This window comes from Phyllosticta citriasiana (assembly GCF_038021145.1).
Source record: "Phyllosticta citriasiana strain CBS 120426 chromosome Unknown IWZ02scaffold_16, whole genome shotgun sequence".
NCBI classification, from domain to species: domain Eukaryota; kingdom Fungi; phylum Ascomycota; class Dothideomycetes; order Botryosphaeriales; family Phyllostictaceae; genus Phyllosticta; species Phyllosticta citriasiana.
Genome location: NW_027117293.1, coordinates 200,436 through 224,467, shown reverse-complemented (window position 1 = coordinate 224,467; position 24,032 = coordinate 200,436). Strand labels below are relative to the sequence as shown.

The 24,032-nt window shown below is 55.8% G+C and overlaps 7 protein-coding genes across 7 annotated transcripts; 2 read left to right on the top strand and 5 right to left on the bottom strand.

The window, feature by feature from the left end:
• Positions 1–1,061: 1,061 nt before the first annotated feature.
• IWZ02DRAFT_436712 (uncharacterized protein) lies at positions 1,062–2,166 on the bottom strand (the record flags this gene model as incomplete). Its single annotated transcript, XM_066766559.1, has 3 exons — positions 1,062–1,829; positions 1,921–2,056; positions 2,114–2,166. 3 exons carry the CDS (start codon positions 2,164–2,166, stop codon positions 1,062–1,064), a joined length of 957 nt encoding a protein of 318 aa, XP_066618675.1.
• A 3,098-nt stretch (positions 2,167–5,264) lies between these two features.
• IWZ02DRAFT_94153 (acetyl-CoA carboxylase) lies at positions 5,265–12,879 on the top strand. The gene is made up of 3 exons (XM_066771450.1): positions 5,265–5,925; positions 5,994–6,164; positions 6,254–12,879. The coding sequence occupies exons 1-3, from the start codon at positions 5,737–5,739 to the stop codon at positions 12,773–12,775; spliced, it is 6,882 nt and encodes a 2,293-aa protein (XP_066618674.1). The 5' UTR covers positions 5,265–5,736; the 3' UTR covers positions 12,776–12,879.
• A 2,481-nt stretch (positions 12,880–15,360) lies between these two features.
• On the top strand, positions 15,361–16,845 carry IWZ02DRAFT_462428 (uncharacterized protein; the record flags this gene model as incomplete). The annotated part of the gene is made up of 1 exon (XM_066768280.1): positions 15,361–16,845. A coding segment is annotated over one exon (1,169 nt), but the record flags the coding sequence as incomplete, so codon positions are not given.
• Positions 16,846–17,411: 566 nt separating this feature from the next.
• IWZ02DRAFT_485100 (BTB/POZ protein) lies at positions 17,412–18,531 on the bottom strand (the record flags this gene model as incomplete). Its single annotated transcript, XM_066769208.1, has 3 exons — positions 17,412–18,232; positions 18,284–18,413; positions 18,473–18,531. The coding sequence occupies 3 exons, from the start codon at positions 18,529–18,531 to the stop codon at positions 17,663–17,665; spliced, it is 759 nt and encodes a 252-aa protein (XP_066618672.1). The 3' UTR covers positions 17,412–17,662.
• Positions 18,532–19,587: 1,056 nt separating this feature from the next.
• Positions 19,588–20,391, bottom strand: IWZ02DRAFT_509293 (uncharacterized protein; the record flags this gene model as incomplete). The annotated part of the gene is made up of 1 exon (XM_066770469.1): positions 19,588–20,391. The coding sequence occupies one exon, from the start codon at positions 20,389–20,391 to the stop codon at positions 19,588–19,590; it is 804 nt and encodes a 267-aa protein (XP_066618671.1).
• Positions 20,392–20,754: 363 nt separating this feature from the next.
• IWZ02DRAFT_509292 (uncharacterized protein) lies at positions 20,755–21,732 on the bottom strand (the record flags this gene model as incomplete). Its single annotated transcript, XM_066770468.1, has 1 exon — positions 20,755–21,732. The coding sequence occupies one exon, from the start codon at positions 21,730–21,732 to the stop codon at positions 20,755–20,757; it is 978 nt and encodes a 325-aa protein (XP_066618670.1).
• A 289-nt stretch (positions 21,733–22,021) lies between these two features.
• On the bottom strand, positions 22,022–23,290 carry IWZ02DRAFT_502522 (uncharacterized protein; the record flags this gene model as incomplete). The annotated part of the gene is made up of 3 exons (XM_066770303.1): positions 22,022–22,487; positions 22,697–23,094; positions 23,144–23,290. 3 exons carry the CDS (start codon positions 23,288–23,290, stop codon positions 22,040–22,042), a joined length of 993 nt encoding a protein of 330 aa, XP_066618669.1. The 3' UTR covers positions 22,022–22,039.
• Between the last annotated feature and the right edge of the window lie 742 nt (positions 23,291–24,032).

Genomic DNA, 24,032 nt, shown 5'->3' with positions numbered 1-24,032 from the left:
GCTATCGTCGCCAAAGACTCTAATAAACCGGTGACTGGCCTCAATCGCACCTTTTGAAGCGAGCTAGCAGCAGCCCAAAAGTGTGAAAGTAAAATCAAAAGGCAGCTGAAAGAGATATCATGCAAGCAAGCAAGCAACCGATACTCCAGTTTTGACATGGGAACCGTGTATCTTCTGAACTACATCGACTCGTTTCATAACCGCGAAGGTGGTCTTTGCCGTCGATGCATCTTTTTCTCAATGTTTGCGGACAAGAGATTGAATCCATGATCGACCACAGCTCTTTCACGCTCCTTGCGCCGTCGAAGGCTGTTAATCTCTTCCTTCGAGGTTCATAATGGAATCGTGAGGCTCGCTTGCCCAGCTCCGCCATTGGCATTCGATCAGTCAGTCTTTCAAACTGCGGTTTGTCTCCGAAGTCATTTTGTGTGCCGCGTAAATTGCATCAACCAATCTTTTCGTTTCTTCCTCTGTGGCGAGATCGAGTTGTGAGACTGCAGAAGAGAAGGAGACGTGGGCAAGGCTTTTGAAAGACGTCCGCGCGGTAGAAGTGGGTAGCCGCGAAGAGCTTCACGAGAAATAAAAACAAACTGTTCGTGTTTGAAGAAGTTGGGAAGGCTCTAAAAGTTTGTACTCAAAGAGAGTCTGCAAAGTCTCAGCGTCCTCCTCCGACGCTCTTCAACATCCAACTTCAAGCCCGCCGCCCCCCGATGCTTCCCTCGCCATGTTGCCGCAACTCCGAAAGAAACCTGCAAGCATCAAACCTTCCACCTCCACGGAAGACCTTTCGATGCGGTCTTCGATATCAAGAACAACAAGCGCGAGGCCACAAGAACAATTCATTAGCAATGGAGACGACCACCCACATCGGAAAGACGCGGTGCACTTTGATATTCTGTCCACCGCAGGCAGGCGAACGGGGCACGATATGAGGTGTGAGATGGAAATGTTTGCTCGGAAAAGAGTGGTAGAGAAAGAAAGAAGCAGAGGAAAAAAAAAAAAAAAAAAAACATCAAGAGACGAGATTCACCATACCACCCTCCCCCCCCGCGCCACCCCACTCACCTTGCAGCCAACGCAACGACCTTGCCCCCCCGCCTACAAAACCGACACATCAACCCCACCGTCTTATCAGACGGGACGCAGTACCGCTCGACACAGTATTCGCAGAGAAAATGGCGTCCGCCAAAGCTCTCCTGAAGCGCCTGCGTTTTGCCGGCCAGCAGGGAGGCTAATTCGCGACCGAAAGCGCCCGTGTCGTCCATCATGGCGTTGAAGTGCGGGTTGGTGGTGGTGAGGATGGGGAAGTGGGTGGCGCTGAGGGTGACGAGGAGGGTGCGGAGGCGGTTGTGGTGTGGCGGCGCGGAGGAGGCGTCGTTGGGAGAGGGCGAGGGGTTGGTTGTGCTGGTGCTGGGGAGAAGAGAGGGAGTGGGGATGGTTGGGGATGGTGAGGCAGAGTTGGAGATGGAACTGGAGCTGCACGCGTCGACCGGTGGCGAAATGTCATACACGAAGCGAATGACGCCGGGAAGGTCGGCGGCGGGATCGGCCCAATGGGCGGTGGCGAGGGTCTCGAAGCGCGAGAAGGAGAGGGAGGCGAGTGGGGACATGAGGAAGTAGTCGGCGGCCGCGTGCAGGGCGGCGTGGAATTTGAGCGCGATGTGGAGGTCGTGGTTTCGGTGTTGGTCTGGCGGAGTGCCGATGCAGTCATCTGACGACGGAGAGAAGGAGGGGGCCACGCTGTAGTCGCCCGTGTAGATGAACTGCAGCATCGCCCTGATGATGGCCGGTTCTTCGTCGTCGAGATGTACACTGTTGCTCTGCGCTTCCTGCTCTCAATACAATTTAGCTACGCTGTGCTGCCTATCTTCCATTCAGACTTGATACCCCTATCCCGCTCGTTGTGATTTGCGCACGCACCTTGAAGTTGTGCGCCGGATTGAGCGCCTTGTCAAAATACGGACTACCCAAGCTCAAGATGATCTTGTGCGCTTTGATCTCGAGGCCATCTCGGCAGACAATGGTGACGTCGGCATGGCGGTCGTTTTCGAAGTACCTGTTTGATCTTAGCTCACGTCTGCATTGATAACAGCCGGACTATAAGGGGTCGTACGAGGCCCATGCGGGAGTGTAGCCACAGTGGCCGTGGGCGTGAGATTCTTCCATCGTGGAATGAAGCCTCGTGTGAAGCAGAGAAGAGGCGTGGAAAAGTTTCGTGGACAACAACAACAAGACGGCGACGAAAACGTCCGCCGTTCGGTGTTGCGCTAACCCATTCCGGCAGGAAGAGGGGGTAAACGCGGCCCATCATCCGCCCAAACAAGACCAATGCGAGATTCCTTTAGACTCACATGCAATTTGCCGCTTCTTTTTCAGTAGACGAGTGCCCAGTCTCCCCGCTCTTTTCCGCCTCGACTTTGTTGTGCTGCGAAGGTCGGGGTAGTGGAATTGAAGAGAAAAGTTGGCTCAACAAGGAAAGCGAATGTGAAAATCTCACCTGATCTTGCGAACACCACGCCCGACGAAAGTTGAGGACTTTTTGCGACTCGGTGAAGGAAATGGAGCTGAAAGACAGAGACAAACGTATTGAAAAAGGGTGATCTTGACGTGAATCGTCTCTTCAAATGCATGTTACTGCGGTTGCTACTGCTGCCTCGTCAATGCCGCTTGCGCGTGACGATACGCAAGCGTGCGTAGTGAGAATTAAGTCGAACTTTGTGGGTGCTGATTGGGTCCTTTTGCAGGCGACAGCACAGACACAGAGAAAGCGCATTGGTGTTTTGCAGCAAGAGCTAGCTGTGTTTAGGGACTCGGAGGCTCTAAGTGCAGCTTTGAAGGCGTGCTGCCAGATGATGAGCTCCTGTCATGTTAGCAGAGCAGTAGGCTTGTATAGAAGAGGCCAAAGATGACAAGCAGCTTTTGTCCAGCTGGTTTCCAGTTTTCGATTGTTGGTATTGAAGGTAGACGCAAGTGACAAGCACAAGCGCTAGAAATTTGGGATGTGGATCAGAGCGAGCGGATAGAGCTTCAAAAGATATCATGGTGGATGCTTCAGCGGAAACACTGTTCAGGGACCTCAGACAATACCACTGGAAAACAATCGATGGCGTTTTTTGTTTGTGGTAGACAGATGATGACTGCAGAAGTGTCGAGGATGTGGCTGAAGACTTGTGCAGATTCATGTCAAACTGCCGCATTGAACATGCTGAGACTGGGGAGGCAGGTGGGTGGTCTTGACCCTGAAAGCACATGGAGAGAGGTGCGGCAGGGATGGCCCGGCTACATGCGTGCAATAGCCGACTGGAGGGGGCATTTTCAGCAAGCACGACGGGAGGTGATGGGCTGCACACGATGCGCCATGACCAATGAGGAAATGCTTGACCGGGGACACTGCATTCAGCTGAGCGCCATTGATGCCTGGGATGGCGTCTTTGGTGAAAACACGATTGCTGACGACCGCTGCCACTGAACGCTTCAGAAGAGCTTGGCGACGAGGACAGCATTGTCGCTCCATCATTTTGCACTCTCGCAATAGTCTAAGATTGGGGTCGCAGGGTCTGGGTTGAGGTGCCTTGTGCCCGCAGACGCCAATCGCCGAGGATTCAACGGCAGTTGACGAACCTTGGGACCCAAATTACCGACTCGTTTGCTCATCGAAAATTCTCCGCTTGCAGGAGAGAGCTGCGTCAATGCATTGTTAGCGTCAACCATGGCTTACGTTGGGGCATGTCGAGGCCAAGTGTTGAAGTGCAAACGACCTCTTGCGGACTTGGTGGGGCCAACAAAGCTTATGTACATGTTTAGCAGCTCAAGGGACCAGGGATGAAGGTTGCATCCTGCTGACGACTACAGCAGCAACAGCGGACGGGTATGCCGAATCCCGTTCGGAACCGGAGAAGACAGCTTATGGTTGGCGCAGTCGGCCCATGCGCGTTGCCGACTCGACTCGTGGTCCGTCTGGGAGCGGCGCCGGACAAGGCAAGCTGGGGCGGGACGCCGCTTCGATGCGGAGATGGATCGAAGCGGTTTCAAGAGTCGACGAAGGGAAAGCGGCTCACAAGGCAAGCTGGTTTCGACGAGCGACGGGCGCAGAATTGGGCAAAGTGATAAAGTGGTGGACCGGCTTGTGATGCGATCGGAGTCCGAGGCGGAGAACCGAACGGGCCGGGTCTCAGATGGAATTGGTGGTGGTTGGAAGAGAGATGAAGAGCTAGACCAATGGTACCGGGGGAACCAAGGGGCCGTCTTACGGGCGGGGGCCAGGGTATGCTTTACTTGTGGGCATGAGTGCGGCACCCAGTTGATGGAGCAGCGAGAAGAGCAGCGAACAAGCAGCAAACAGTCCACATGGACGGCCGGATGCATGGCGATGGGGCAGATGAAAGCGAAAACGGAAATGGCATGGGGAGGTGGTGATGAAGAGGGAGGGGGGTCCCAGGTCCATGTCTGGTGCAGGGGCGGAAGGCGGAAGGGCGGTGGCGGCGGCGGCGGCGGCGGCAGGACCACGGGGAAAGGGCCGATAACAAATGGTTGACACCAGGCAGCACAGGCAGACGGGAGCGCACGCACGTCTGAGGAAAAAGACGGAGGAGCAGCAGGTTTTTTTTTTTTTTCTTCTTTTTTCTTTTCTTTTTTTTTTTTTTTTTTGGAGGGGGGGGGGGAGCTGGACGAAGGGAAATCTCCAGGTTCGGGAATGGGTCGGGGCGCAGAGAGGAGCAGTGGGATTTTTGTAGGGCCCAGCAGCGAGCAGCGCGCAGCGAGCAGCGATCAGCTTGATTCCCAACGTTGACGGCCCTGGCGCTCCAGAGCCTCTCCGCAAGTTGCGAGGGCACTCAACAAAACGACATGAGAGCTCCTTGCATCCACATGGCGCCCGCGGTTTCGCGAAGACTGCGAGCATTGAACATGGCGGCGGGCGGAGGGATTCACGTCGCATGTCACGTCTCGCAGACCGAAGGCGAAGGCACTCGTTGTCGTCGCCGTCTCTTGCTGACCGTGGACCATGGGTGCAGGTGGCTCCGTTCGCTCGGCGCCAGGTCGTCCCGTCGGGAGTGCGGCGTGCGGCTATTCCCCTCTCGGATAACTAGCCGAGCTGGTGACGGCGGGCTGAAGCTCAACAGCTCGGACCCGACGGACAGCTTGGGGAGAGCCACCCACATCAGCCAGGTGCCCGTAGGTAGTAGGTAGGTAGGTAGGTAGGTAGGTGGGTAGGTAGGTAGGGTACCTGGTACGTACCTACTGGAGATTCTCACCCTCCCACTGACGTTCATATATTCGCGTCCCTCCGATCGCCTCCATCGCGCATTTCTCGCCCTCCCTCCGTTCCAATTGATTCTGCCTCGGGTCCCTCCCTCCCTTCCCTTCCCTTCCCTTCCCTTCCCTTCTCACCTGAACCTGAACCTGAGCCTGATCTGGACCGATCCTGACCAGACCCTCCTTCCGTCAAGAGGGCCTGCCACCACCACAACCAGACACCAGACCCCAGACCACCAGCAGCTTCCTGTCTGTCTCTCTGTCTGCCTGCGTCTGCCTGCGTCTGCCACCCTGCTGCACCCTCTCCCTCCTCTCTCCGCAGGCAATTTCTCTATACCCCGTTCTGCTTTTTCCCACTACTGCGGCGTTTCCGAGCATCATCTTGTAAACATTAGACGCTACATCCCGGCTTAAATCTCGCCGAATCCCTCCCTCCTCCGCTCTCAACTCCTGCCCAACTCCTGTCCCGAAAAAACACTCGATATGGGTCTCTCTGCAGACATGGCCGATTCAACCGGCGCCAACGGCCGCAGCAATGGCGCTCCCAGCTCCTACGCTGCGAGGCACGACATTCACTCGCACTTCATCGGCGGCAGCCACTTGGACGCTGCCCCTCCGAGCAAGGTCAAGGACTTTGTCGCCGCTCACGACGGTCACACCGTCATCACCAACGTGAGTCTACCCGCCGCCCCGGGCCATCTGGCGGCCGGAAATTGGCTAATCATCACGACGCTCGCCAGGTTCTCATTGCGAACAACGGTATCGCTGCTGTTAAGGAAATCAGATCGGTGCGAAAGTGGGCATACGAGACGTTTGGCGATGAGCGGGCAATCCAATTCACCGTCATGGCGACGCCTGAGGATTTGCAGGCAAACGCAGACTACATCAGGATGGCCGACCAGTACGTTGAGGTAGGTTGAAACCCCAAAAAGAAAAAGAAGAAAAAAAAAAAAAAAATGAAAAAATCTGGCGGGCCCCGCAGTCTGACGCCACCACGCAGGTCCCGGGAGGAACCAACAACAACAACTACGCCAACGTCGAGCTCATCGTAGATGTCGCTGAGCGTATGGACGTCCACGCCGTGTGGGCCGGCTGGGGTCACGCCTCCGAAAACCCAAAGCTGCCCGAATCGCTCGCCGCATCACCCAAGAAGATTGTTTTCATAGGTCCCCCGGGCTCTGCCATGCGCTCGCTGGGTGACAAGATCTCCTCGACCATCGTCGCACAACACGCTCAAGTCCCTTGCATACCCTGGTCGGGTACCGGAGTCAACAATGTCATAATTGACGACAAGGGAATTGTCACGGTCGAGGACAAGGTTTACAACCAGGGTTGCGTGCAGTCGCCCGAGGAGGGCCTGGAGGCGGCCAAGAAGATTGGATTTCCCGTCATGATCAAGGCCTCCGAGGGTGGTGGTGGAAAGGGCATCCGCAAGGTCGAGTCGGAAGAAAACTTTATCCAGCTGTACCGCGCTGCTGCGAGCGAAATCCCCGGCTCGCCCATCTTCATCATGAAGTTGGCTGGCAACGCGCGTCACTTGGAGGTCCAGCTTCTTGCTGACCAGTACGGCAACAACATCTCCCTCTTTGGAAGAGATTGTTCCGTCCAGCGTCGGCACCAGAAGATTATCGAGGAGGCTCCCGTTACGATTGCCAACCCGGAAACGTTCCAAAGGATGGAGAAGTCAGCAGTGGCGCTGGGTAAATTGGTCGGCTACGTCTCTGCGGGTACGGTGGAATACCTGTACTCGCACGAGGACGATGCTTTCTACTTCCTGGAACTCAACCCCCGTCTTCAGGTCGAACATCCGACTACCGAGATGGTTTCTGGCGTCAACTTGCCCGCGGCACAGCTCCAGGTTGCCATGGGTCTGCCCCTTCACCGCATCCGCGACATTCGTCTCCTCTACGGCGTCGATCCTCACTCGGCGACTGAGATTGACTTTGACTTTTCAACCGAGGAGGCCCATGTCAACCAGAGAAGGCCCAAGCCCAAGGGTCATACCACGGCCTGCCGCATTACCTCCGAGGACCCTGGCGAGGGTTTCAAGCCGTCGAGCGGCACTATGCACGAATTGAACTTTCGGAGTAGCTCCAACGTCTGGGGTTATTTCTCCGTCGGTACGGCTGGTGGTATCCACAGCTACTCTGACAGTCAATTCGGTCATATTTTCGCCTACGGCGAGAACCGCACGGCCTCGAGGAAGCACATGGTCGTTGCCCTCAAGGAACTTAGCATTCGTGGTGACTTTAGGACGACCGTCGAGTACCTCATCAAGCTCCTGGAGACGCCTGCTTTCGAGGACAACACCATTACCACTGGCTGGCTGGATGAGTTGATTTCCAAGAAGCTCACGGCGGAGAGGCCCGACCCCATGGTCGCCGTCATTTGCGGTGCTGTCCAGAAGGCCTGGGGTGCCAGCGAGGCCTGTGTTGCCGAGTACAGGCAGAGCTTGGAGAAGGGCCAGATTCCTTCCAAGGACGTGCTCAAGACCGTCTTCCCCATCGACTTCATCTACGAGGGCTTTCGCTACAAGTTTACCGCGACCCGGTCCAGTGCTGATGCCTTCACTCTCTTCATCAACGGCTCGAGGTGCCAGGTTGGTGTCCGCGCTCTCGCCGACGGCGGTCTGCTCGTCCTGTTGAGCGGCAAGTCCCACAACGTGTACTGGAAGGAGGAAGTGGGTGCCACTCGTCTCTCCGTCGACAGCAAGACTTGCTTGCTCGAGCAGGAGAACGACCCCACCCAGCTTAGGGCGCCCTCCCCCGGCAAACTCGTCAAGTTTACCGTTGCCAACGGCGAGCACATCAAGGCGGGCCAGACCTACGCCGAGATTGAGGTCATGAAGATGTACATGCCTTTGACTGCGCAGGAGGACGGTGTGGTCAACCTCATCAAGCAGCCGGGTGCGACTCTCGAGGCCGGTGACATTGTTGGCATCCTTGCCCTCGACGACCCGTCCAAGGTCAAGTCCGCTCAGCTCTTCCTCGGCCAGCTCCCTGTCTACGGCCCCCCGCAAATCATGGGTTCCAAGCCGCCGCAGCGCTTCAGCTACCTCTACAACATTCTTCAAGACATTCTCAAGGGTTTCGACAACCAGGTCATTATGCTCGACACGCTCAAAGAGATGATTGACGTCCTGCGCAACCCTGACCTTCCGTACGGCCAATGGAATGCTCAAGCCTCTGCCCTTCACGCTCGCATGCCGCAAAAGCTCGACTCTGCCCTGTCGCAGATCGTCGAGCGCGCGCACAGCCGCGGCGTCGAGTTCCCTGCCAAGCAGCTCCTCAAGGCTTTCAACCGCTTTTTGGAGGAAAATGTCGAGAGCGGAGACGCTGACCTGCTCCGCAGCCAGCTTTCCCCACTGACAGACATTGCCAGCATTTACCTCGACGGCCTCAAGGTTCACGAGTACTCGGTCATGATCAGGCTCGTCGAGCAGTACTACAACGTCGAGTCGCTCTTTTCCTCGCGCCAGAACAGAGACGACGAGGTCATCCTCAAGCTCAGGGACGAGAACAAGGACAACCTGGTCAGCGTCGTGTACACTGTTCTCTCGCACACTCGCGTGCAGTCCAAGAGCAACCTCATTCTGGCCATCCTCGAAGCCTACAAGCCCAACAGGCCCGGCGTTGGCAACGTTGCCAAGTACTTCAAGAACACCCTGCGCAAGTTGACGGAGCTCGAGTCGAGGGCCACCGCCAAGGTCGCCGTCAAGGCCCGTGAGGTCCTTATCCAGTGCGCCATGCCATCTCTGGAGGAGCGCACTTCGCAAATGGAGCACATTCTCCGCTCCGCCGTTGTCGAGTCCAAGTACGGCGAGACTGGCTGGGAGCACCGTGAGCCCGACTTTGAAATCATCAAGGAGGTCGTCGACTCCAAGTACACCGTCTTCGATGTGCTTCCCCAGTTCTTTGCTCACGGTGACCCCTACGTTGCCCTGGCTGCTCTCGAGGTCTACACCCGCCGCGCCTACCGTGCGTACCAGCTCAAGCAGATTGACTACCACATTGAGCAAGAGGCTCCCTACGTTCTCTCTTGGGACTTTGCTCTGCGCAAGGTTGGCGAGTCGGAGTTTGGTCTCCCCATCGAGTCGTCTCATCCCTCCACGCCCGGTACCCCGTCGACGGAAATATCGGCTTTTGGCTCGAAGCGTGTCCACTCTATTAGCGATATGAGCTACCTTTCGCGCCGTACCGACGGCGAGCCTACCCGCAAGGGCGCGGTGGTGCCGATTCCTTTCATCGAGGACGCCGAGGAGTATCTTCAGCGCGCTCTCGATGCCTTCCCCGTCTCCGGCAATGGCGGCAAGAAGAGGCAGTCGAGTGGCAACAATGCTGGCCTCCTGGCCGATCTGTCTAACAAGCGCCGGCCCACCACCCCTAGTACCAAGGAGACCGACGAGGAGCTGACTGCTGTCTGCAATATTGCCGTCCGCGACGCTGAGAGCTTCGATGACACTGAGATTCTCAACCGCATCCAGCCCATTGTAAACGACTTTAAGGAAGAGTTCCTCGCTAGGCGCGTGCGTCGTGTGACCTTCATCTGCGGCCACAAGGACGGTACTTACCCCGGCTACTACACCTTCCGCGGACCCACGTACGAGGAAGACAGCAGCATTCGTCACATTGAGCCTGCTTTGGCCTTCCAGCTCGAGCTTGGTCGCCTTAACAAGTTCCACATCAAGCCCGTCTTCACTGAGAACCGCAACATTCACATTTACGAGGCCGTCGGCAAAGGTGCCGAGAACGACAAGCGCTACTTTACCAGGGCTGTCGTCCGTCCTGGCCGCCTGCGGGAGGGCATTCCCACGGTCGAGTTTATGGTTTCCGAGGCTGACAGGCTCATGAACGACATTCTTGACGCTCTCGAGATTATTGGCAACAACAACTCGGACATGAACCACATCTTCATCAACTTTTCGACCGTCTTCCCCATGCAGCCCGCCGATGTCCAAGAGGCTCTGGGCGGCTTCCTTGACCGCTTCGGTCGCCGCGCCTGGAGACTCCGCGTCACTGGTGCTGAGATTCGCATCATCTGCACCGACGAGAATGGCATGCCCTACCCGCTCCGCGTCGTCATTACCAACACCGCCGGATACGTCGTCGATGTCGAGCTGTACGCCGAGAAGAAGTCGGAGAAGGGCGGCCAATGGCTCTTCCACAGCATTGGCGGTACGACCAAGATTGGCTCGATGCACCTGCGTCCCGTCTCGACTCCCTACCCGACCAAGGGTGCTCTCCAGCCCAAGCGTTACAAGGCCCACATCATGGGTACGCAGTACGTCTACGACTTCCCTGAACTCTTCCGCCAGGCGGTCGAGAACAGCTGGACCGAGATGACGGTCCGGGCTCCTCATCTTAAGGAGAAGCAGCCTGTCAAGGGTGAGTGCATCGAGTACAGCGAGCTCGTCCTCGACGAGTATGACAACCTCGCCGAAGTCAACCGCGAGCCTGGTGCCAACACCATTGGCATGGTTGGTTGGATGATCACGGCCAAGACTCCCGAGTACCCCAAGGGTCGTCGCTTCATCATCATTGCCAACGACATTACGTTCAAGATCGGTTCGTTCGGTCCCCTGGAGGACAAGTTCTTCCACAAGTGCTCGGAGCTGGCTCGCAAGATGGGCATTCCTCGCATCTACCTTTCGGCCAACTCTGGTGCGCGCATCGGCATGGCTGAGGAGCTCATCCCCCATTTTTCCGTTGCGTGGAACGACCCCGAGAACCAGCAAATGGGCTTCAAGTATCTGTACCTCACCGAGGAGAAGAAGAAGCTGTTTGAGGACGGTGGCCGCAAGGATGTCATTACCGAGCCGATCCAGGACGATGGCGAGACTAGGCACAAGATTACCACCATTGTCGGTGCCGAGGACGGCCTTGGTGTTGAATGTCTGCGCGGCTCCGGTCTCATTGCCGGTGAGACCAGCAGAGCCTACGAAGACATCTTCACCATCACCCTGGTCACTTGCCGTTCCGTTGGTATCGGTGCCTACCTCGTCCGCCTTGGTCAACGTGCCATTCAGATTGAGGGCCAGCCCATCATCCTGACTGGTGCCCCTGCCATCAACAAGCTGCTTGGCCGCGAAGTCTACACCTCCAACCTCCAGCTCGGTGGCACTCAAATCATGTACAGGAACGGTGTCTCGCACATGACTGCCTCTGACGACTTTGAGGGTGTGTCCAAGATTGTGCGCTGGTTGTCATACGTCCCCGAGAAGAAGGGCCAGCCTGTGCCCATCTCGCTCGCGTCCGAGAGCTGGGACCGCGACGTTACCTACTTCCCGCCCCAGAAGCAGCCTTACGACGTCAGATGGCTGATTGCCGGCAAGGAGGACGAGGAGGGATTCCTGTCTGGTCTGTTTGACCGCGGCTCCTTCGAGGAGGCGCTCGGCGGCTGGGCTAGGACTGTCGTCACTGGTCGTGCGCGTCTCGGTGGCATTCCCGTCGGCGTCATTGGTGTCGAGACTCGCTCCGTCGAGAACGTCACTCCTGCCGACCCTGCCAACCCCGACTCGATCGAGCAAGTCACCTCGGAGGCCGGTGGTGTGTGGTACCCCAACTCGGCCTTCAAGACTGCCCAGGCGATCCGCGACTTCAACAACGGCGAGCAGCTTCCTCTCTTCATCCTGGCCAACTGGCGTGGTTTCTCTGGTGGCCAGCGCGACATGTTCAACGAGGTCCTCAAGTACGGTTCTTACATTGTCGACGCGCTCGTCAAGTACGAGCAGCCCGTCTTTGTGTACATTCCGCCCTTCGGCGAGCTCCGTGGTGGTTCGTGGGTCGTCGTCGATCCGACCATCAACCCGACCTTCATGGAGATGTACGCCGACGAGGATGCGCGGGGTGGTGTCCTCGAGCCCGAGGGTATCGTCGGCATCAAGTTTCGCAAGGAGCGCCAGCTCGAGACCATGGCCCGCCTGGATCCCGTCTACGGCGACCTCAAGAAGAAGTTCGCGGCCACGACGGACAAGGCCGAGCAAGCGAAGATAAAGGCCGAGATGACCACGCGCGAGCAGCTGCTGCTGCCCGTCTACGCCCAAATCTCGCTCCAGTTTGCCGACTTGCACGACCGCGCCGGCCGCATGGAGGCCAAGGGCGCCATCCGCAAGCCGCTGCGCTGGATCAATGCGCGCCGCTTCTTCTACTGGCGCCTTCGCCGCCGTCTCAACGAGGAGTACATCCTCAAGCGCGTCGTCACCGGTTCGCCTCTGTCGACACCTTCCAACTCGGCGGTGCCTGCCACGGCCGTCACGCGCGAGGCTCTCCTCGAGCACCTGCGCGCCTGGTCTAACGTCGCCGACTTTGACTTTGACGACCGGTCGGTCGCGCTGTGGTACGAGCAGGCCAAGTCCGAAATCTCGACCAAGACCGACGTGCTGCGCAAGGAGCGCGTCATCGAGGACGTCAAGACGCTCTTCAGCCGCGACCGCGAGGCCAGTCTCAAGGGCGTGCGCGAGATGCTCGAGACGCTACCGACGGGCGAAAAGGAGCTCGTCCTCAAGAGTCTGCTCAGCGCTTAGAAGGCTCGTGCCGGTGATGGCAATGGTGAAGAGGAAGCTCGGTATCGTGGTGGTGCCATGGCGCCATTGGTGCCGCCATTGAGTGACAAGGCTTCTTCGCTCGCTTCGTTCAAGACTGCGCGTTCGAGTTTTTCTCGTCGGTCGTTCACGACGGCCAAGACAAGTTTTTCTGATCGATCGTTCAAGACGGCGCCCGAGAGTTTGGGTAATGCGGGGGAAGAAAGGGAGAAGAGGAATCATCATGGCGAGCTTGCTTTGCAGACGATTGGAGAGAGCAGGAATGGGTATGGTGATTGCAATGGTGGAGCGAAGAGCGAAAAGGAATCGGCACCGGCATCTGCTGTCGAAGCGTTGTGCGATTCGACGCCCTCGCCTCAAGATGGCGAGATGGAAAAGGGACAGGAACATGATGAAGGCGATGCAGAATATGAACAGGAGACACAGGAGGACCTCGAACACTCTGGTACAAAAGAAGATGACTCGCCCATCTTGCCCGCAACCGGCCGCACCGATTGGGTCGTTTGGGAGTCGTTGAATTAGATGAGTAGTGGTTTTTTTGCTGACTGGTGGCTTTTCTAGTAATTGTTTGCTCAAACCGAGGCTTTTTTTTTGTTTTAGGTTTCTACTTGTGATTCTTCTTGTGCGATGTTTTGACTTGCTGTTGTTTTGCGTTGTTGTGGTCGGTTTTTCTTCCTTTGCTTCCTTCGCTTTTAGACGTAGGGTACAACAGGGCAGGGTAGTGAAACATGGTAGATTAGATTTTTTTTTTTTTTTTTTTTTCATGCCACGTCCTGTCTCGTATGTCTTGCTCATCTCGTGGTCGTGATGTTGGTGTTTATTGAGTAGTAATTAATGGCATTGTAGTGGATCCACACGTAAAGAGTCAGTGGTCTTGTGGTCTTGCTGTGTGTATACGTGCTTTGGGTGTGCTGTCGCTGCTGCTACTATTCTGCGTGCAGCGCGTGTCTTTGTCTATCCTCGTCCTGTCGTCTTCTCTCTTATTCTTTCCTCTCCTCCATCACCCTTTCTCCTCTCCTTCTCTCGTTTCGTTTCCCCATCTCTCTCCCTCTCTCTCTCTCTCTCCCCCCCTTTGTTCCTTTCACAATTGCCATGCCGAGACTGGGTAGGTTTTTCGCGCATGTAAAGGGAAGATGGGAGAATGGGAAGAAAGAAAGAAGCGGAGGGGGCTGCGGTGCGGTACGTCAATCCTGTCTCTATCTGTCTGTCTCTGTCGCCCTCGTAGCACGGAGTGCGGAGTGCGGAGCGAGTGCTCGATGCGCTGACATTCTGGTACGCAGGGCGGACGGACAGACGGAGGGTGAAAGGAGCGTATGACAGTACGGGCAGAACGGCGGCGAAGGCGGGAGCAGTCGTGGAGACTGGGCCAGGCACGTGTGCGCTGCGTATGCCGGAAGAGAGGTTCTTTGGTGAGGACAGGAAGAAGGGGGCCGCGCCTTGGTGACGGACGTGACAGGACTGACGCTTGTGCGGATCGCAGGCACGTTGGCGCAGCGGCTAAGGTACTGTAGGTAGGTGACTGGGGTTTCTCCTGTAGAGCCAGATGAGCATGAACCAACGTCGTGCGTGGTATGAGACGAGCCAGTGGTTGACTGGCAGCCAGGTACCAGTACACCGCCTCTCGTCCGCAGGTAGACGAAACGAGCATCTCGTCCCTCCCTCAGCTGGGCGTGCCTCGTTGAGGAGGAGGTCAAGCAAGGCAAGGAAAGGAAATGTCGAACGGTGTCGTTGACTGAGGAGGGAGAAGAGAGAACCACGGGACAGCATCACTGTCGCTACCAAATGCCGACACGCGAGAGAGGTATAAAGGCGAGCGCATGTAGGCCTTTTCCTCCGTGTCTTGCAAACACTTTTGTCGGACACCACTCAACCTGGCCATGTCTCGTTGAGTCACTTCCGTCCATCTTCTTGGCCGGCACTTTTGTTGTTCCATCTCCATCATCCAACTTTGGTTCTCCATCCAACACTTACCTCCACCACCACCTCCACCACCACCACCACCACAATCACGACGTGATCAATCACCTCTCGGTTCGCCACCATGTCTCAACCAACCAGCGAGCCACAACCTCCCCGCCGCACCTCGCCGTCACCACCAGCGACGGCGAGGTCGGCCGGCCTGCATCCACCGGGCAACATCATCTTCGGGAACCAGCCACAGCCTACTCCCCTGAGATATCTCCCAGCCCAATACCATGCCGGTGGCGATGCTCGCGTGGCCATGCCGGACTACTACCGGCTGCCGATGAATAGGTACCAGCAAACCACCACACCGACGCAGCCGACACCTCTGTTGCAGTACGACTACCCTCCCTCTCCCTACCGGAGTTTAAATCAGGGTACGTCGAGGTACCCGATGGCTCCTCCGCAGCAGCCGCAGGCACACGCAACTGGAGCGCGGCAGACGGAGACCGCGTGGTGGTCTCGCATGCCTGAGATTCGGGCGCCGGCATACGACCTCCCCATACGCACGCCCGGAGACCAGGTCCCGCCCTTCGAGCCCATTCCGCTTGCCACGGATGCTCCCAATCAGCCGCCACCCCGCAACGACGATGGCGTCAGGAGCCCCATGCCCCAGTCGCCGGCGTCGAGCGTCGCTGGCTGGGAGCGTCTCTCGCATGCCGATGCTTCGTCCGACTGGGACGAGCTCTCCATGACGCCGCCTGGCGAGAACGACAGCTGTGCGAGCGGTAGCGTCAAAGGAGGAGAAGACGACGAGGACGTCGAAGATGTCTGCAGCGACCTGGACGACGTCAGCAGCGATGACGCCGGCGGTGAAGACGTCAACAGTGAAGACGCCGGCAGCGACGACGCCAGCCATGACGACGACGACGACGACAACGGCGAAGACGAACAAAGCGAGTCCGCTTCGTCCTCCGGACTTCCAGAGCTTTGCGATCTCTCGGCCGAGTCTGAGGATGAGGTCCCGCCAACCACGGTCCAAAAAGAGCCTAAGCACCGGGACATCAAGCCAATCGAAGTGGTCGAACTGTCTCCGATCCAAGAGAAAGAGGATGATGATTCCGCCGTCGAGCACATCGAAGATATTCGAGCTGTGAGTGACGAAATTCGAGACATTGTGGCCGCCATGAGGAGCCCCCGGTACATGCACGACAACATCATGCGGCACGCCCGTCCTGCCCCCTTCAATTACCAGCACGTCGGCGTCTTCGTCCCCGACGCGACGGGATTCGGCACCAACACCGTTTCCCTCCGCGACGGTGTCAACTGCTACCGCGACGTCGAGTACTTCATCGACGCCGCCGGCGCCGCCCAGGCCATCATGTCCCCGAAGGTCCTGCGCGAGAACCTGCACAGCTGCCTCTCCGGCGCCGCGCACACGTGGTACACGACCGAGCTGAGCCCATGGGAGCACCACTGGGCCACCATGGGCGAGGGCCTGGCGCACTGGATCACGCTGCTGCGCAAGCGATGGGGCCCGACGGACGCGCAAGCCGTGCGGCGCTTCTGCAACTTCAAAGTCACCCTGGTCGATACGCGAATGGACAGGCGACGCTTCGTCAGCGTTGACGGCAGATGGTACGTCATGAAGGCCGTCCACATTTGTCGCCAGGTCGGCATCGACAATACGTACGGCCAGCTCGTGTGGGCTTATTCGCGCTTGACTCCGCAGTTGCAGGCCATGGTTCAGCCCCCGCGCAGGGACGAGTCGATTGATAGCTTTGCCAGAAGGCTTTTCGTCGTCAATTTCTTGGTCATGGCCCGGGAATCTTGAGTCGTTGAGCGGCACTACGAAAAATGTTCCACTGCCTCAGAGGGAATTGCTTTGTCGAAATGCGAGAGACCGTCGTCGTAGGACCGACAGTGATTGGCCACAGAGTGCTCCGGTCCGCGAGTAGTGTTGATTAATCGCATCACCGGCTCAATCGCAAGTATAAAGGAGGCAGATGCAGGTAAAAAGATTGTTGTATGTTTGTCTTCGTCGAGAATCGTTGGTTGGTAGACAAAAAAAGCAAAATCACATTTATAGGTTTCAGCAAATCCAGTAAAGGAAATAATGGCAACACCTACTCAGAATGCTCTCGCTAAAACAGCTATTCCCATGATCCAATCGTAGAGTCGACGAAAAAGCTTGAAATGCGGAATGGACACCTTGAAATCTTCCTCGCCAAAATCATGCTCTTTCGGCTTGATGCCGGAATTTGCCATGAACTTGAAGCAGTATTCGACGTCGGAATCCATCCATTGGTGAAAGCGGACAACAAAGGCTGAACAGAGGCATTCCAGAGACATGCAACCAGCAAGGACATGACGCAGTGTCGAACGACGCGGTGCCGAAGCCATGTGTCGGCCCGTGGTGTTGCAATTAAAATCAGGTGCGCGACGCCTGAGAACTCGGAATTTTTTGACATCTGGTAATTCATGGCGATCATCTCAAACTCTGTTGCCAATTTTGAATTTCCATTCGATGGAGTGTCGCACACGTCCGCTTTCGGGAATCGAAGACGCCAGATTCGTTGGGCAGTATCGCGAGAAGCGAACACTTTCGACAAGGAATGCGGGGCGCTTGCTTGATGATGTCCGAGGAGAAAACTCGGTTGTGGTTTTGTGTGGTCTCGCACGTTGACGGTTGCGCGTCAGGATTTACTCCTGACCTGTCTCGTATCTGCTGCCCGAGAGCTACGACCGTGGACTTTGTGCTCGTCTCCAAAGATGTTGAGGTTCTCGCCGTGTGGGCGAAGGATTCATTGATTTGGTGCGGGTCCAACGACTGGATCCTTTGCTTGCTTTGATCCAAGGCGCGACTTTCTGTGCCTTTAAAGACTTGACATTGAAAGCCCTCCTTGCAGATCTTTCTTCATAGCTTCTTGTAGAGCCATGAATTTGGAGGCAGCCAGTATTATTGTCTCATGAACGGTTTCCATGGCGCTTAGGCTTGCCATCGATGAACCCGCAACACATTGGACAAGTTTGAGGACGCTCCTCAGAAGGTTTCATGTAGTATACTGAGTCACACTCCTTGCATGAATATTCACTGAATGTGATCAGATTCTTCTCTTTCGTGTCGTACATTTGCTTGCAAAGATTCTTCCAAAAGTCTGCAGTTTCGATGGCCATAAAGCACGAATTTTGCAAGCCCTTGTTGTAGAGAGCAATGCAATGGCACAAGATGGCATTTCGGATGAGCCGTTCAGAACTTGGTGTGGACGAGTAAATGAGCTCGATGGCCGCAGGAAATTCCTCGTCAGCCGGAGGGAGCTTCCTTTTGGGGAGCTGATCACACAAGGACTGCGCTGCTGCTTCTTTCAGCGATGGTACCTGGTAGAAGTCCGCGGCGACGTATATGCGGACATGGAAGATGAGAGGCTTGGCAGTCTTGAACGCAGGAGAGATGTTTCCGCTGTACATCCAGTTCATCATGAACTCGACTGTCTTAGAGTCATCATGCGAGATCTCGATGACGCCCGTGTTGGCCTCCTGCGAAAATTGTCAGATTTCACTGCAACTGAATGAAACGCAGTGACCCACGCGAAAAATGGAAGCGCAGGCTTTCTCTAAAACTTCACTGTATGCGCAAACCAAAGCCTTGTGGACTCGCATTGTTCTGCCATCGCGTAATTTGATTATCAGGTCGCAAAACAGCCCGGACTCGTAGAAGCTGGTATTGCTGTTTGTTAGACCTCTCCGGTTTCGCCATGTGTTTTGGCTGAGACTTACGTCTTCATCTTGTTCTGAGAGGCCTCTGGTACGGGCGTTGAGACCTGCTGTTCTTCCATTGTGGCTTTGTTAGGTCCTAATATTCCTGGTTCTTACAATTCGGAGCTTCACGTGAGGTTGAGGGCGCTCAGAGGAGAAACTTGGCCTTGGGGACGACCAACGGACTCGAAAAAACTTTGGCCGCTGAGAGCGTGTAAGAAGTTGAGGATATTGAGGGTCGAGGCGACGCGGTGTAAGCGTGCCGTTCGGCGATGGACGGGTTCCTGCATGTACATACAAACCAGGTCGGCCCTTCCTCACGCCTTGCCACAAATGGCCATCGGCCACCTCCTCTCGTCAACAACACCACGACACTCACGAGATGGAATCACCTCTGCGGGCCAGTAATCCACAGTTTCACGTGGTACTGAGCGGCGGAAGCTTTCTTGCACCGACATGTGCTCTGTCCCTGCGAGCCGCAGCTTGAATGTCCCCCGCTGTAATCGATCCCTTTACTCAACACTAGACCTCTGGAAACCCTTAGACTACCGTGGTCCCTGTCAAACTTGCTGCCCAAATGCCAAAGGACACTTGGAAATACGCCTCGCAGTCAGAGATGAAGATGGGATCCATGGTACGGCATTCGGTACCGAAGCGGCTTCACACGCGGTCGACCAGCCTCTTCAGGGTTGTCGGTGTAGCACGTGAGGAAATTTCCGCTTTCGAAAATCAGAACGCCCTCCTTCTTCCGCCTCGAGACAAACTGGTGCCCGTTGGTCAGAACATCGAGACCGCCAATCGAAGTGTTGATGACACGTCCACGCGGCTCATGGTGTACCTGCAGGCCGAAGTGTTTTGCCCTCGTTGTCTCGCATTCGAACACACACTTTCCGGCCAGGCGCCGATTTTGTGCCGGCGATGCAGGTGACAGGCTTTGCACCTGATTTCGTTCAATGGGATAATCAGAAATTACGTTGATTTATGCCGGCACGAGTTCATGAACGATATGAACTCGAGGTTTGCTTTGGGACTGATCTGTCCTTGACTATGAGCGAATCGACGACTGTCCATTACCATCTTTTCTTTTCCATCCCAGATTAATCTCTTACGCAGTGATACTTCCCGCAACATCCCTTCTACTCGAGCTTGATCGCATCCATCCTCTTGACAAAATCGTCCACCTGCTCACCCTCCATCGGCGGCTTCAGTACCGCCTGGATATCCACGTCCAAACGCGAATACGCCAGGGCGAGCTGCGCGCTTGTTGTTTCCATCCCAATCTTGCGACCGATGCGCACTGCGTTCAGAACGAACTTGGTGCTTCCAACTCGCTTGTGGGATTCGCGGGTCAATTTGAGGGTTGCGAGCCTCTGGAACGCTTTTTTCGCCGACAAACCCCACCGTTTGTGGAGGAGTGCCGCCCAGTTGTCTATACCCTGTCCCTCTTGGGTTGAATGACGCTGATCTTCAGTCAGGACTGAGGCGTACCAAGTTCGAGCGGAGCCCAAGAGACAGATGTGCGGATTCCTCCGCAGAAACTGCGCTGGCATGAAGCTCGTGGCTCCTTGGGCGGATTCCAAAAAGGCCTCAAAGTTTGTGAAGTACACTTTTTCGTTGTGAGTGAAGGAGTCAACCGTATATTCGTTCTTTGTTCCCGAATCAGGGTCCCAGTAACCGATTTGACTAGACAACAGGGTTGACTGGAGCATGTCGGTAACTTCTTCGGAAAATCGTGTCCAGTCCGTCTCGACGACTTCAAAGCGCGCTTTCAAGTCTCCGAACTCGTCCTTTAAACGCTCAATCTCGGTGGGTTGTATATGCCCTTCGGACCGAGCCTTACTTTCTCGACTGCCATGCAAATCGCTCTCTGCAATTTCGAGCTTCTCATCCGATCCCGTTTCGAGAAGGGAATCGCTGTTCCCAACAGAGGGCGTCGCCATTGGATTTTCTGATGATAAGTTGCTTTGTGGGCTCATTTATATCAAGGGATGAGTCCTGGGAGCTCAATTTGACTGTTTAGAGTGAGTGGATCGAAATCAAGAACAAGTGTGTTGCACGCGGTAGGATCTGCAGGATGGGGACGAACTGAGAAAGTCACGTATATCGAGTAGCTGCGAAGTTCAAGACAGAATGGGAAAATGGAGAACTTTGCCTTAGTATTCGTTTTCCTTTTATTGAACACGCGGCCTGGAGCTAACAATCTGAAGCAACGATCCGGTCCCAGCCACGCAAAGGAAAGCGAGACTCCCTTCACTTGTCGAATTCTTTGCCAATTCAAGCGAGAGACAACAGTGAGATTTCCATTAATTGGCCAATTTGAACACGCTAACCTTGTTGATGAAACCTTGTACCGATTCATCCCTCGTTGGAGGCTTGACTTCGGCCTGCATCCAAGGCTCCAGCCGCGTGTATACCATCGCGAGCTGCATAAACGTGGTATCCATTCCAATTCGGCGGGCGATCTGCACCCCTTCAACGACAAATTTGATGGCAAAGTCCTTGTCAAACTCCCTATCGCGGTTGGTGATCTTGAGATTTGCAAGCCTCCGGAAGGCGTCCTCGGTTGTCATGCTCCACTTCTCGCGCAGAGCGGTAATCCAGTTTGAGAGGCCGTCGCCCCTGGTGAGCTCGTGGCGTTGGTCGTCGGTGAGAGTTGAGAAATACCAGGTCGAGACATTGCCGAGGAGGCAATGCTGCAAGTTGTCGCGGATCAGCTGTTCTGGGATTTTCTCGGCGGCGGCTTGAATGGCCTCGATGAAGAATTCCACGTTGCGGTACAGTCTCCAGCCCCCCATGTTGGTCCAATAGTTGACGGGCGAATCTCGACTGAACCCGCAATCTCTCTCGTAGAATCCAATGTCGGAGGGGCAAAACCGTGGCGGAAGGAACTGGTCGACCTTCTGGGAAAGCTGAGAGACTGTCGCGTTCAGATCGTGAATCTCTTTGCGCAGACGGTAGTTTTCTCGCCAAACCACAAGGAAGCTCGGATTGCGAGATTGCGTTTCTCCTGCCCGACGCTCATCTGCGGCGTCGTACACCCCATGAATTTGCCTGCCGGGACGTTCCCTGGACCGCGCTCTCGCGGTCTCGGCTTCAGCCATGGTGTGTTGGACTTGCTGAATGGGATGTGGTGGGTTTCCTGATGGACGCGGCTCGCCTAAGTCCATGCCGCTGCCACTTGAAGGCGTGAAGAGCTGCGGTTCATCGTCGAAAGCGAGATCGTCTCTGGCGAGGAAAGCGTCTTCGGTGAGTAAATCGCCTTTGTCGAGGAAATCATCCATCTTCAGGTTTCGTTCAGTTGTTGACGTTGGCTGCGCTGAACCAGGCGCTCCAGAGCAAGAGAGTTAGCTGGGCAGTGCACGAAGCAAGTGCAAGAGTGCAATGTAGGATGACAGCGAAGCAACTTGAGAAAAGACGAAGAAAACCATTGAATTTAAAGTGTGTGGCACTGGTGTTGAGATACGATCTGACGCTAAACATATCAAAGTAGGGATCTGGTCCCCAGCGTACCTGGTACCAGGCAACGGTGCGATGTGCGAAGCTCCCTTCACTCGCCGACCTCTCTTGAACCTTCAAAATAGCACCACACTAATTAAGTCTAAGCGCATCAATCCTCTTGACAAAGTCATCGACCGACTCTCCTCTCTTCGGAGGCTCAACACAAGCCTGTAACTCCTGTCCCAAGCGCGAATCAGCCAAACACAGGACCGCGTACGTGTCCTCAACGCCAATACAGCGTCCGATATGAATTGCCCTGGTGACGAACCGAGACGAAGCATCTCCTCGCCTCTTCATATCATCAGGCGTAAGAGTCAGGACAGAAAGCTGGCGGTGCGCTTCATTGACCGACATGCCCCACCTCTTCCGCAGCAGCGCAAACCAATTTTCAAGGCCGTCGTCGTCATTCATGACTTCGTCACGCTGGGTTTCGCTGAGGATAGATGTGTACCACGTGTGAGCGCTGCCTGCGAAGCACTTGGGGGGAGATTCCGCCGCATGACGTCTTCCGGTACCGTTCTCCAGGCCGCTTCCACGGCTTCGATGAAGGATTCGATGTCTTCGTAAAGCACGTCGTCGACTTGGAGGTTCAAAGCACGAGCTCCCCCTCCCTCAGAAAGGTTTGGGAAAAACCAGCCGATGGTCCTTGGGTTGAAGCCCGTATCGTACCATTCTTGAAATTTGTTGTGTATTCTCCGGATTTGGGATTGGAGGTCCTTGTTGCTGGCCCTGACTTCGGCGACTTACCTCTCGTGGCGCTCGATTTCCCTGTTCAGACTCTCGATCTTCTTGTCATGCTCGGTCTTGGTGTTGTCGATTTCTTTCATCATGTCCTCATGGCGCTCGATCTTTTTGTTAAGACCGTCAATCTCTTTTGCGTGCTCTGCCTTGACGCCATCAAGCTCTTTGGCCATCACCATACCCCCGGTTCTCTCCTCCACCTTGACTTCACAGCCGTCAGCCCCCGGCAGGCTCTTCAACCGCCGCATCGACATTCCCATCGTCTCTCCCACATCATCACAAAACCGCTCGACGCACGCAGCGAACTCGACTTCAAGGTTTCCCTTGGCTGGGGGTAAATTCCACCGCAACCGCTCCATATGCTGCGTCACGTCGCTCATGGTCGCCGTCATGACGTCGGGGAACTGTTCGATGCACAGTGCGACGTCGGCTTCGAAGGCGTCGGCTGCGCACTCGGGAGGAACCGGCTCGTGGCATGATTTGCTGCGGCTGCTGCTTCCACTGCTGCTGCGGGGTGTGAGGACCACTGGAGCTGAGGAAGATGCCTCGCTGTATGATTTTGTGACCGTTGGTTGAACGAGGGTTGGGGGAATTTGACATGGTGCTGTTGATGAAGGGGCGTCTGAGGAGAGGGTCGGAGAGTGTGGGCTGCTTACGACGCGTTTAGGTACGTAGCTAGATTCAAAGTTTTGGATTGACTGCACAAGAAAATGTAAGAAGAGAAGGCGGAAGCGCTGCTCGTGGACCTTCGATCTGCACCGTTGAGGACGCGGAACAACAAACCTTGGAAGTTCCAGCGCTCCAAGTCTATCCCGGCCAACGACGCAAATGAAGGAGCGAGGGAAGCAAACAAAATCGCCCACCCACCGAATGAGAGAGCGATCGAGAGGCTTTGAGGTCATTGCTCCAGTGAACCACGCCATTTTGGCTGCGCTGCATGAACCGACACGGTAAAAAAATGGTGAGAACGGACGACGAGACCAAAACGTGAGGACACGCGCACATTCAATATTTTGCTCAAATGCAGAATTCAGCAAGTCGTCAACACACTCGTCTCAACAGAGAGGAGGTTGACCACGGAACGTTAGTCGTGCGCAAGTGACGTCGTCTCCCGGTGTGCAGCCTCACGGCTTGCCGGGCAAGGCAGGCATTTGAGAACCCGCGCCTGTAGAAGTCGCCGTTGCTATTCTGTACGTAAGATATTTCTCGACTGATGGTGCCAAAGGCGACAGAGCCCCCGCAATCACGGCATCGTGTGTTCGAAAGAGGCGGAAAACTGATGGCGAAATCGGCCACAGAGAGAAAGCCACTGATGGGCTGAACTTTGTATTCCCGATCCTCT

Coding starts and splice junctions, on each gene's coding strand:
- IWZ02DRAFT_94153 (XM_066771450.1), top strand. CDS start 5,737: ATGGGTCTCTCTGCAGACATGGCCGATTCAACCGGCGCCAACGGCCGC. Junction 5,926..5,993: donor GTCACACCGTCATCACCAAC/GTGAGTCTACCC, acceptor GACGCTCGCCAG/GTTCTCATTGCGAACAACGG. Junction 6,165..6,253: donor TGGCCGACCAGTACGTTGAG/GTAGGTTGAAAC, acceptor GCCACCACGCAG/GTCCCGGGAGGAACCAACAA.